This window comes from Linepithema humile, chromosome 2 (assembly GCF_040581485.1).
Source record: "Linepithema humile isolate Giens D197 chromosome 2, Lhum_UNIL_v1.0, whole genome shotgun sequence".
NCBI lineage: Eukaryota > Metazoa > Arthropoda > Insecta > Hymenoptera > Formicidae > Linepithema > Linepithema humile.
The window spans coordinates 22,170,445-22,184,273 of NC_090129.1; the positions used below are offsets into that span (position 1 = coordinate 22,170,445).

Sequence of the window (13,829 nt, forward strand, 5' to 3'; positions counted from 1 at the left end):
GGCAACATTACGACCGATGAACGACCGAACGAGTTCCCTCTCTCGTATTGCCCTGTCACGTTCAGCGCCGCCCAATGACTATTTTTCACGGACAGACTCGGACAAATATTTTGCGCGATTCTCTACGCAGATTTATTCGTTGCGGCATATCTTAGGTGATATACTTTATGATAGTTCTGCAAGAAAAGTGTTAATTATTAATAAATTCTAATTGTATCTTCTAAATTTTCTACTCTTACATCATTGCTTACTTGATATTGATATAAAAATTTCTGACGCAGATATATATTATATAAATTTACTTTTATTACGTCACAGTCGCGTTTCTCCCTTTCTCGAATCCTCACTGGTTTTTGTCCGGCTAAAAGCTCCGCGTTTCGTTCGGCGTATCTTGAGAGTGCTCACGGGCGTCAATCGCGGCAAAGTGATCTCAGAGACCGCGGCGTAATCCGATCTGAGAAATCTATGTCGATAGGGCAATAATTAGGCTGCTTAAAGACGGGAAGGTAGAGATAGGTATGAGGGAGTTCTTGTGCACAGAAGGCGCCGCCGCTTCTGTCTCCCGGACCTCTTTCTTTCTTTCCTCACTGCCAAAAGGAGGGTCCGAAGGGACGACGAGAGGACAGTCGCCGGTACCGCGTTACCCTTTCATCCTTTTCGACGGCGCGTACCGCCGTGAATAGCCTAACTAGAGATCCGGGAGAGTGCGGATCTCCTCCTCTTCTCCCTCTCTTTGCTTCTTAACGCATGAAGTGCATGCATGAAAAAAGGAAGACGGAGAAAAACAATCCCAAAAGCGTATGCACTCGTATGCGCACGTCGTCCTCACCGCCGCCGTTACTGCCGCCGCCGCCGTCGTCGTCGTCGTCGTCGTCGGCTGCAGCCTGACGTGCCTGTGAACTACACTTCGAGCCTGTATCCATGCCTTGGGATAAGGAGAGGACCGAGTGGAGTCGAGGGGAGGACCTCTCTCTCCGGCATAATGGCGGCTTCGACACAAGGCCCCAAAAGAAACCCATAGATATCGCATTGCGCGCCCGGGACTGACGGGACAAAACAGCTCGGGTCCCGAGACAACGAGCGGGCTGGGCAGCGGAAGGGAGGGGAAGCCTCCGGGGGTCTCCCGCAAGTTTCGTAGACATAGCAAGCGAGAGGAGAGACGAAACCAACGAGCGCACGGGCGAGAGAAGGACGATAGATCGAACGATAGTTCAAAGCAGCGGAGATGAAGAGAGAAAAGATGAGACGATGATGGTTGCGAGCAGCGTTTTCGCGTCACGGGGCCTCGCTTGCCGGAGACACGGGAGCTCGCGGACCCGTTGGGTCCACCTCGAGTGCCGATCCATTAATGAACCATCGCTGTTTTTTCTGACCCTTCATGTTAAACGCCGCGAAACCGAAAGGGACGGCCGATGCCAATATCTTCTAACTATATTGAGAAAATGAAATTTTTATGAGCGACGATATGTCGGTATCAAATCATGATCGATTGTTTCAAGTCGACTCGCTAACATATTCATCTAATGTATTTTTTTCTTTTTGTTCTAATATCTTAATTATCGCGCTGCCAGTGAAACAGCTGCGACTAATTTAGTATAATGAAAGGCTGTTAATATTGGAAAATTTTATTTGTCAATACACGGGAAAACAACCCTACGTGTCACTCACACTCGCGATCGATGTCGACAGGATCGCGCGCGTCGCGATATTTCCACCGTAAACATCGGGCGACGTTATTATTTTCTTCAATTATGAATCGGTTTTTCCACGACAGATCTCTCGGCAGTGAAATTATCCCGCCGCTTCCCCGACGCGTGTGCGGCGCGTATCGGGCGGAACGCACGGCGACAGTACTGAGATAGTACCGAAGGGTGAATAGTAAAGTTGTCGTCGGTAAACTATAGCTTTCTTGCATAGGTAATCAGTTTCTAAATAAAAGTCAAGTCGATAAAATGGCGATCGTGTGTATGTATTTCCTGGCGTTGACGTCTCTTCGAACTTGAATTACGACACGTAATCCTACGATTGAGGATATTACATACCGGACTTTTTTTTATGCATGATGGATGAACCGTTTTAATCAACAAAATGATAAAAAATTAACACAATCAATTATATCTCTACATTTCACAATCTCTCTTAAAAGAATCTGCGATTTTAATAGAAAGAAATTTAGATCCTTCGATTAATTATTTCAAAAAATATCTAATTTATAAAGAATACAAAAGTCACAAATTTTTTAATGTAACTCTGAATTTTATTAGAAAGTTACATTATGTTTGCATTGTTCGCTTTCAGCATGAAAACGTTTCGTTGTGAACATTGTTCATGTTCAATCGATATATTATTTCTGGATATATACTGATACTCTAAAGCTCACATCTATTTTAAGATCAACTGGTAATAGTTAACGACATATTCCACATATGATTCGTCATACATGCTCGCATTGCTGCTTTGTTAATCCAAAGTTCTCGAATATCATACATCGTGAGTTTTACACAAGTCAAATAGATCATGGTCTTTTTCTGCATGTTGCGCGCAATTGAAAATTTATTTCAGCATTTTCTTATTTTGATTTTGCTATTTAATGTATATTATTCACAATTTATAAATCTCAGATCAATAAAGATTAAACACAAGAGTATATTAAATATGTTACTTTAGTAGTCACGAACTAGTTTAACATTTTTTCTGTTTATTGTTTCTTCTGTAGTCGTAATTTTATTTCAGTTTAATGTTACACTATTAATTTAATTAATTTAATTTAATTTTATAGTAAACCAGAGCAAAATTTAAATAGGAAATTCCTCATATTGCGGAAAAGGCTCGATTGAAACTAGTTCATTCTACGTTTATTCAAGAAGATGTGAGTTATCTTAGAGCAAGAATTAATTCGGGTGCGATAATACGTAAACGAAGAGCTACGCATATTCTTAGTGGAATAGAAAGCATGTTGATATAGTTGGTTGGTTTAAATAGTCACTTGGACGATGAGTTAAATGGGTTTCCATGCGGCAGTACACCTACGGCGAATTCAATCAACTGCATGCCCGATAATTCAATCAGTGGCGCGAAGTTGACTCCCGGAAACACAATCGAGTCTCTGCGTTATCGGAAGTGAATTTCGAGTAGAACAATCGTGGCTCGCAGCTACGTAGGCTGCGAATCGATAATTCGTTGCCGAGATCCGGTGACGGTTATGCAACATCTGTTGTGTTAATTTCGCTGCAATTTATTGGATATATCTTGAGCCGCGCACGATGTGAATCAAATTAATTCAGTAATTATGCTGAAGCTCCGTAGTATGCGCGATTAGCAGATAGTCGCGGTTATTTCTTCGTCACACTTTCCAAGTAATGATGATTTCATTACTTTCTTTCCACGTTGCACAGTCTAAGAAATTATCTGCAATCTGTTTTTTGGCGGCTAAAAAGTCTTGCAAATTGCATATCACAAATTTTCGTAAACTTTCGCTTTATTAATTTCTAAATAGTTGTTTAAGTCATCTAAAAATGCCAAAGATCTAAAATAACAGATAAAAATCACGCAGAATTCTGATTCGCTCCGTTTTCGCTCCGCACTTAGCGCTGCGGAATCGAAGAATCTCAAAATCGTATTACAAAGAAAACGAATGTTCTCGAATGAAGACGCAAGCTTCTCTGCAAAGCGGAATGAGGCCTATTGTGGATTCTCGTTTACCAAAACTATCAATTGATGTCGGGGTACAAGCAGGGTAGCGCGCGGTATAACACACACTCGCAGCTGCACCCTCGAACACCGAAATCCAAACAGAGCGTATATATCTCCTCGTCCGTCCATCTGTCGTTGTGTAACGGAACACCGGCTAATAGTATTAGAAATATATATATCTCGGACTAAACTACCCCTGTCAAACCACTCGATCGAGAACCACCCTCCTGCTTCTGGCTTTCCCGCTCTTCTACAGATCGCTACGGTCGCTACGGATTACGTCGGTAAACGTCGGGGTTCGCCGAACGAGTCCTGATCTCTAGCTTCTTCCACCCCAAAATCTGCTAAACTCGTCGATGGATCGACGATGTCCCATCGAGAGCCTGACACTCGCCACCCCCTCCTCCGATTTGTTATTCAGATCCGTCGACGTTATTTGTCGCCGCGTGTTAACAGGATGATTGTATATATCGTATGAGTATCACACTGATTTAAATCCGCATGAGTAATTGTGTGATATTTAGCACTGATGAGAAAATTAAAGATGAAAATAAATGAAGAATTACTTCTCTTATCATTTCTGTTGCATCAAAAATGTGCAATAATTTTCGATTAAATATATATTCTTAAAGCATTTTAGATTTAACAAACACTACAGCTGTAAATGTCAGTATAGTTGTATCAAAGTATTTATCTTATATTCACATTATTATGTATTAACGTCTACTTAAATATTCAGTTTCCACATCGTTGCCCGTAAAGTCGATTATTCAATCCTGAGTTAAGAAAACACGTAATGTGCAATTGACATCCCTTCTTTTTGCTTTTCACCACGTAGCGGCGAAGTCGGACAGGCCGGAGAATTCGAAAATCGTGACGCCGAGAGCGCGCCTCGCACGGGCAGGCGCCGTGTAGACGGCGGATGCCGGTTTTTGTTTGCTTGTTTGTTGTTTGTTCCGGGCGTTTCGTTGCCGGTTAGGTACTTGACTCTCCTCTCGCGCTCCCGCATTTTCCCTCAACCGGCGATGATCTCTTTCTCTTTCTCTCTCTCTCTCTCTCTCTCTCTCTCTCTCTCTCTCTCTCTCTCTCTCTCTCTCTCTCTCTCTCTCTCTCTTATCATTTTTCTCTCGCTCTCTCTCTCTCTCTCTCTTCTTCTCTATTCCTCTTTGTTTCTCCTCTCCGGAATCGATCCGTGCAAATTTACACGCCCGCGGCGCACTGGAGTGACGTCGGGAATTTTCACTGTCTTTCCGCACTCCTGAACTATCACCGACACCACCATCACCTCGTCGTCGCTCCTCCGTCGCCCTTTCTCCCGCACTTGCCCTCGTTGATGATCAACCCCGAGGCAATCCGGCTTTTACCCATCGTTCTTGACGGAATCGGAATGCTTTTCAATTATTTTATCCGATTGTTACAGAGGGCCAAGGGTGACTTCATCCCATTAAAATACCTAATTGATTTGTCGTTGCTCACGCGGTTTTTCCGTCTATCCGGGCGACGCGTTGCTAAACCTTTATCTCGTCGACCTTATTCGTCAGATTTTCTGAAGAATAACTACTTGATACGTGCAGAGGTGATAATGATAACTTAAGGATGCTGTTCACGCTCCGACTTTGATGCACAAGAGTACTGGTGATCAAACGAATCACGCAACCTTCATTAGTGTCGTTGTCGATTTTTCAGCGCGAACAAGTCACTCAACGTGGAATCCGTAACCGTACGTTCGATCCTCTCGAAAGGTGCCTGAAGAAAATCGTAAATTCTCTTTTTGAAAAATTAAAATTAAAATTCCCGAAGCAAATATTCGTCATCACATAATAATAAACTTGTCCTAGCAGTGCTTCTTGCATGATTTGTAAATTCAATAAACTGGTTCTGTATATTACGAATGTCTATGAACGATGTTGTATGGATAATCTGAAACACGAACTGGTTCCACGATAATACATACGTCTATGACGTAGTCGAAATCTGGATGAACTCGAAGGGGACACATGTGGCGTACTTGAAAAGAGAAACAAACGAGAAGACGAGGCCGCTATAAGCACAAAATTGTCCGCGGTGCTCCTTCCCGCGAAGTAGCAAGCAGCGACTTGATGAGTTTGGCGTTAAATTCAGCCGTCAGAACTTTTAGCCGCGTTCCATTCTGTCCTCCCCAGCCTCGCCACCCTCGCGCGAGTTACTCCTCCCCCATCCTCTTGTCTCTTTCGCAAGTTACTCGCGAAAAGAGTGAACCGACGGTCGTCACGCACATGCTGCAACGACCTTTCGCGTTCAAAAGCTTTGTTTATGGGCCGAGAAGATTTATAGGCTGCGCGCCGATATACATATAGCGAGCCGGTGTGCTCTATCTGCCTGGAATCTCCGTTCGAGACGCCGGCGAGGGAAATTCATCTTGCGTATCCAACTTGCCGGTTCGCTCTTTAGCGAAATAAAAGGCGTCGCAGAACACGAGATACGGCTGTAGAAGATAATTTAAAGAGGAGATAAGAAGGCGAGATTATAAGTAATTCCGCGTTTATACGGAACAAGTTTTTAATCGTCACGAATATATACGTTTAGAAATAAAATAAATAAAACGCGAAATTTAAACCTATAATTAAATAAATATGGATATCGCTGTGGTTATAGCGAATTGTAAGTGCTTGCGAAGGCTGTTGAACGAATATAGTATCGAATTATAGTATTCGTTAAGATTCGTCAATATCTGCGTTTTATTAATCTGATATTCGCATGATTATTAAATCTTACAATTGCAATTTCAAGGGCGATGTATTTTTTTTGCATAGAAATTTTACTGATTCGAAATTTCTCGTCTCTTGTTGCAGTTCGCTGGTTTCCAGAATTTCACAGCCGCTGTGGTTAACTAATGCGACTACGCGTATGCAATGGTTCACCGCATCGGGGGAGGAACAAATGGTCTATATCGGTGCGGCGTGCTCGCGAACAGTGGTTGGTAGGCATCATTAATTATATGCGAGTTATTGGCACTATCAACGATAGCGTTTCAAAGACCGGACGCACTACATACGCGCACTGTCCACTTCCTGTGGGCGGAATAGAATGTGATCGAAGACATAATTTGGTTGTAATTTGTTGTTTGAAGTGGAAAATCTATGTCGTTTTGATGAAATTTCTTTTAATATAACGTATGCGATAGACATATTTTTTTTTGTGGCTTGGGTTTGAAAAATTCGTTAAATGCATAAGTTTTCTCGCTATTTTTAACGGTTTTTAAAAATGCATGCGGTAATAACGTAGATATACCATATAATGATGGTTTCTCATTTTAACATATTTATAAATATCGTACGCATATATCTTTCCCCTAACTTTATTGCAAATATAAATTCTAAAAATATAAATTATTACTTATATATTATACGTACGCTTTTACTAAATATATATTCTGCTATTTTTTCAAATGAACAAGCACTTTATGGGCAACTAAGTTTCTGCAGTTCTAGATAAAAGCCTATGCTATGCTGTTGCAAAATTATCTGATTATCCATAAAACCGCCCACCTTTCATTACGTATTTCTCTAACGCATGAAAATATCACATAATAAAATGTGCATCGATAAATGTATAACATTTTTATTTAATGTAGACAACGGTTTATTTTCTCTACACTTTAATTGTTTTACTTACAATCGAGGTAACAATCCGACGTTAGATTATTGCCAGTGATTACTGGTAACACTAAAAACATAATTCAATTTCATTGAATGACAGATGCGTGATATCGTAGTCAGGCAAGTTTTTATGTATATATAGCATATGGCAGGATTTTATGTTTCACTTGTGTCGAAGCAATGCACACTATATATTCTCCAATGTAAGAAATATCTCATATCTTTCCGTATTGACCTCTTGGTCAAAACCTTATAGCAACCGATTTAACAGTTTCGTGGTATCGACGCGATCACCTAGCCTAGCTCTAAGTCGCGTTGCTGGACTCGGTGTAATTGCCCGGCAAAATCTGCGGTCTTGTGGGATGTCCATCGGTTGTGCACCGAGCGATATAGGCGCGGCGTATGGAACGGTGCGCCGAGTTCGTTCACGCAAACCTTCAGCCGATCTCCACACGCGGCCGACCAACAAGACTACCGCGCAAAAAAATCTCACCGTGTGTGCACGACCGGACAGCGTACGCTCGCGTGCATCGGTGCAAGGCGCATCCCTCTGTGTGTGTTCAGTCTTTCGTCCTGCTCTGATCGTGGTCGCGGGACGAATGCACCGCGAGTTTCCGTCCTCGTCTCGCGGATCCCCTCCACTTCATCCCTCATCGCTCGGTGCGATTCCGCGCATTGCCAGCGTTAAGGCTGATTCCCTCCACCCCATCCACGTGTCGGCGATAGTGGGGTAAGCTTGGGTGCGTAGGCGGTGTCAAGCCTAGCCACGCCCAATCCCGTTGCCCCTTTACCAGCCCGGCGCGCTCGTCAAATGTTTTTCGTCGCGGATTATGACGCGGTCTGCGCGATTATGACCACCTCTCTCTTTCTCTCGTCCGCGCCGTCGTTTTCTCTCTATCTTACGTTACTTCCACCCCCCTCCCCCAGACCCGCGTACCCCGGCGCTTTCCGCTCGGTGGCTGGATGTTTTTTTCTTTCTCTTTCGCTCTCTCTTTTTCTGTCTCGCACCGCTATCTTCTCCCTGCCGACGAGGACAAACTTTGCTCTTGCCTCAGCCGCCTCGCTACGACGTCGTCTCGGACACGCAAGAGACGACTAAGCTCGTTCTCTTTCTCACTGTGGCTTTCTCGCGATATACGTATCCGTAGAATTTTCGGATTCTCTTTCTCTCACCCGCTGCTTTATATTTCTTCCCTTATTTCGTTTCCTTTACGTTCCACTGCCTCTATCGGATAGCTAACGTATAGTGGCATCGATCGCCGCCGATACGTTTTCCTCGAATCGGCCGAGGAGAAAGAGAGAAAGAGAGAGAAAGAGAAGAGAGAGAGAGAGAGAGAGAGAGAGAGAGAGAGAGAAAAAAATAATAGAATGAACTGTCCGCGGCGAGTATCCGACAATATAGCGGACTTTGGAATAAAAATAAATGGGAACTAGATAAGATGAAAGCATAAAAAATAGTCTATCAGACATATATATACTATATATATACTATTGATATACATATATATACTATTGATTATTTTTTGTTACGTGAATACTCAACCATCAAAGTTTAATCTTTTATATTCCAGAAATATATTGAAACTTTCTGAAACCAAACCAAATTAAATTCATGTTACTACAAAGTTAAAAATTAACTTGGGAATTTTTTTGTACCAGTCACAAAGATATAGTTTATTTAAACCAGTCACACAAGAGATTCGCATTTGTACTGCATTGTTCGAAAACCATTATACATTACAACTGTGTAATGTGATACTGTGATTGGAAATTTAGGACAATCGATAAAAATTCTCTCGCATTAATATTTATTATTCTTCTCCTGTGACGTAAATCAGAAAAGGAAATGAGTTTACGAAAAGTGCAACGAAAAGGTGCATATTGCCAATAATTCACCGCAGAAGCAATAAATAATGAAGCAACATGTCCCGCCCCTTTGTTCCAAACGTTTAATCCTTCCGTGCCTCTCTCCCCATATAATTACGATTAAACCGGATCATGGCCCAGCAGACTGAATTTCGCTCCGGGCCAACAAAAGAACGACTCCGATCGACGGTCTCAGCGTGACGCTCACTCTTTACGACGCTCCCGAATAATGTGATTCTGGGTATATAATTCCGGTCCGCGCGGGTAGAAAAGCTCTCGCGGATCTGGCAACACTGTAGATGCTCTGGGCGTCTCAGCAACACTCCACGGCGCGAAGGACGAGCGTCGAGCGTTTCACGGCGGAGAAAAAGCGGGAGAGATCTCGCTCGGAGGAAAGGGTGAGAGGCGGCACCCGCGAGAAACGAGACGGGGAGAGCATAGTGGTGGACGACGAAGACCGTGAGCGCGAGAGGGGAACAGGCTAGATCACGTGATACTGTGGGGGCGATCGCAACAACGGTAGGGGCACTGAGGGTGTGGCTATCGGTTTCCTCTCCGTCGCTGCTTCCGCCGTGTTAAAACGCGAGATGCAGCATGTGAGCGAAAAGGACGGAGAGGGACGGAGAGTGAGACTCGTGACGCTGTGCCGTGCGAATTTTGGCACGGCTCTCGAAAACTTCTCACTCGCGGCATTTCGCGGAAAACTCGGTGAATTCTCGACGTGGCCAATTGTATTGCATTACGGCGATGATAAAGTGCACTCGCCACGCGCGCGAAAGATACAGATATATATTTTCGGATGAAATGTCGCCAAACTTTGCTCGGCAGAAATAAATTATGTGACTTTGTACATCCTAATTCACTCGGATAAATCTCATCGCAGTTTCACTGCTTTATAGTTGCAAATTATAATAAGTAGCAAAAAGATAATACACTTTAATATCATTTAGTGAAATACACATCTATAAATACAACATAAATTGGAAATATCTTGTTACTGAAATTGACACATCTGGAAATTAATTTAACAATAATTGAAATTAATGAGTTGTAATATAATTAGTGAAGAGATCAAAAATGTGAAATCCTTTTCGATTGATTGACAGTTTACAAGAAAAATGATTTCAAACATTGACACATAAATTCATCTATTAACTAATAAGATACTTATTATTTGCAATCTTAGAATTTATTTACAGAATATTCATTATTGTAATATTATAGATATCGTTATTAACTTTTACTGACCTCTTGATATAATATGCAGTAATCGTTAATACACTTATATACTTTTGGCATTAAGATCTTACAATGGTAACGCTTTAATTGCGAATGTAATTATCACAAATAGTTGTATACTTCATAAAAGTTCAAAGAGACAATAAAAGAGGATGCATGCTATATTTGAAATCATTTCTCTTGAAAAGTATGCAAGTAATGAAAAATTGTATTCTGCGTTTTTCCACATATTCTTTTATGAGATATCACATATTTCTTCGCCGGCTGCACTACAATGTAAACTGTATACATTTTATAACAGATTATATCGAAAAGTTCTCAATCGTAGCAATTTATCGAAAAAAGCATGCGGAACGATATATCCAGGAGCATTAATGTTTTTCTCTCCTTCGCCAAACGAAGGTGTCGATCGACGTGGTAACTCAGACGCGAAAATTCTCTCGCGTTAACGTACAGCCGGCGAAGATTCGAGCGAGCTCCACTAACGACACCTCGCAACGTCGATCGCGCACCCCTTCTTCGTACTCTATGCACCCGCCCTCGTTGGAAAGCAGCGACGCAGGGTAGTGTTAATGGGCGTACTCGCGGTTAACACCCTTAGAACCGCCGCGGTGGGGACACAACCGGGTTCACCGACGAGCGAACGGAGGGTGCAGCGAACATGTATGCACGGCGCAGCGCGGTGGGGATAAGTCCGACGTAGAGGAGAACAGGGTGAGCGCGCGAAGGCGAGCGAGCGAGAAGGCCGGCTCTGGCTCGAGTAGCGTCGGAAAAGGCGTCGAGTCCAACGCCGCTCGGATTGGCGCCGGAACGCCAATCCGGACTACGAGCGCTCATTATCGCCCGACGGCTGGGTAGGGAGAAGGTGCCACGGGATTCCCACCACCTCTCGCCGCTACGCGCTATCCAGTCCCACGTCCGTCGTCTCCGTCGCTCTTCCGACGGCTCGCCGCCGATGCCGGCAGTTGGGGAAGGCCGGTCCCCACTCTGGCTACAGTACGGTCACCGCGGAAGGGAGGAGAACCCCCGCACGGTCTCAGTCTTCGCGTCGCTGCCCTCCAGCATTCACGCCTCCCGCGTCCGTTCCGCGGCGCAGGCACACCGCGGACTATATACACGCGCGTAACGCACGCACACGTATCCGCGGACCACCCATATACACGCGGCGCGCCGCGTACACACCGCCCTGAATCCGGACGGGGACTTTAGCACACCAACACCTCCGCGGGAGGTGTGGGGGTGAGCCCCCAGAGGAGGTGTCAATCCTAGCGCTGCTCAGTGACCATCGCGGCGCCACCCAAGTAACACCTTTCGTCCGCTCTTCAGCCCCGAACGATCGTCGTCGACTACCGAGAGGAGATAAACCTGCTGCTTTTTATCGTCATTGCCATCGTCGTCGCCGACCGCGCACACGTTGTGTACACGCGTGTCATCCACCGGCTTGTAACATTTTTCCAAACTGAACTTGTCCTTCTTGTGTACCCTCGTGTTGTTAAGCCCGTCGGACGGTTAACGGGGCCCGTTGGCCTAAACTTGCCGTGAATCGTGAGCGCAGTGTCGTGTTTCGAAGCGTTCGAAAGAAAACGAGAGGAGAAAGAGAGACGCAGGCAGAGTGACACAGAGATCGGCGACCGGCAAGTCCGCGTCCCAGGCAAGTCGGTGAGAAATCAGTGATCAGTGAACGCCGGATAAGCACTATGGCCTAGAGTGACTCGCGGCTAGTGTTTCGACGATGGGAGTGACTCTTATACTGAAGATCTACCACGCGGCGTCACCGTAGACGTCCGCTCCGCGAGTGCTCGAGCTCCACGACGATAGCTCCGTGTGCCAGTGTGCCAGTCTTGTTCGGTGAGGTGCTTGCGAAAGCGGATGACTTGCACATTTTTCGATTACACGCGGATGACACCTCGACATGTACTTTGCATTATGGTGAAACGTCGCTGAAACAGTCGGACAGTCCTGCCGGCAGGACCGTATCGTAAGATGTCGACTACGCGGCTCTCGGCATCCAGTGAGACGATCGTCGGCGATTTCCCGCGGCCCGAGATTCGCGCGGAAGAACGCGGGCGTTCCGAGAATTGTGATCGGCGATCTTGAATAAGCGCGCGAGCCTCCTGCGAGAACGTGTACGAGTCTGAATATGAGGAGGAACGAGCGCGATCGTTGAGGCAAGTTCAGATACATTACGAAGAGCAGCCTCCGGTCCGACGGCTCGTGAAACGACAGCGCGCATTCGGGTCGAAGAAACGAGAGCGAGAGGAGAGAATCATCGCGCGCGAGCCAGCAGTCGAAGCAGGTTTGAGTCACTCGAAGAGGAATCTCGCGCGACTCGGCACACCCGCCCGTCTCGATGAGATTCGAACAAGACACGGCGTGCAGGGGTACCCACTGCGCCAGCACTCCGCAACCCTCCGCGCTGCAGCAGCGATCACGGCCCGAGGAGGAGGTGGTGGTGGAGGAGGAGGAGGACTCCTCCGCGAAGGACGTCGACGGTCAGCGACGTAGACTTGTCATAGAATTGGAGGCTAACGTGGTCGAGGGTGCAAACACGGGGCCGCGGGCCGAGGCGGGGGGGCCTGGGATGGCGTACCCCGCGTCAGCGACGGCTCTGAATCAGCACTCGCCCTTCGCAAGCTCGATCGCCGGCGGCACGCCGCCCGCAAGCAACCCGAACGGCCACATCGGTGCCGGCACCGGACACCTGCCGGCACCGGCGGCACCGCGACCGACGGACTTCAGCGTCTCCTCGCTGCTCACAGCGGCCAGCACTCATCCGCCCGGTATCTTGGGCGGCTCTTCGTCGCAGGGTAGCGCATCACCGCCACCCGGCGGACCCGGAAGCCCGGCCGCGGCGCCGGAAACGCCGCCGCCCTTGCCCGTGAGCGGCCAACGCGACTTGTCACACCCGTCCTCAGCTGTGGCGGCCGCTAGCTACTTCAGCGCTGCCGCCCTGGCGGCAGCGGGTTTCTACAATCCGGCGGCCCATCTGCCGCCCACCAGCTCGCCGGGGCCAACGGCGGCGGCGCATCATCTTCAGAGCAAGGGGATACTCACTGGTGCGCATCACCATCCGCATCTCAATCCGCACGGTATCACGCCGCCAGGTGAGCAGACCGAGCAGTCTCTCTTTTCGAAAGTGAATTCCCCGTGTGTGTTCGATCATTCTAGATCATTTACCGAGAACGATATCCGAACGTCGTGCTTCAAATCGAAATGTCGAAATACCGAAATGTTTATAGTCCTGATTAGTTTTCCGTTGTCTGTCGTGCACGAGATTATCGCACGAACTTGCCGTTGCCGACGGCGGCAATCTCGCGTAAAGCGTGTGTTTTCGTCGACGAAAGTGCTCTCGCATTTAATTAATACATCGAGAAAGAGACAGGGGCGAAAGGA

The 13,829-nt window shown here is 46.2% G+C and overlaps 2 protein-coding genes across 7 annotated transcripts in view; one reads left to right on the forward strand and one right to left on the reverse strand.

Moving 5' to 3' along the window:
- LOC105670827 (uncharacterized) overlaps window positions 1-13,829 on the reverse strand; it is a 168,477-nt gene that overhangs the window by 38,131 nt on the left and 116,517 nt on the right. The gene's annotated exons all lie outside the window — the stretch shown is intronic.
- LOC105670825 (T-box transcription factor bifid) overlaps window positions 10,743-13,829 on the forward strand; it is an 82,937-nt gene continuing 79,850 nt past the window's right edge. The window contains exon 1 of one of the 5 annotated variants that reach the window (XM_067350752.1): window positions 10,743-13,540. In XM_067350752.1, the coding sequence (XP_067206853.1) occupies window positions 12,787-13,540 (754 nt within the window). In that variant the 5' untranslated portion in view covers window positions 10,743-12,786. The remainder of the gene's footprint in view (window positions 13,541-13,829) is intronic. The other 4 variants (XM_067350750.1, XM_012364548.2, XM_067350749.1 and 1 more) reach the window with 4 other exon arrangements.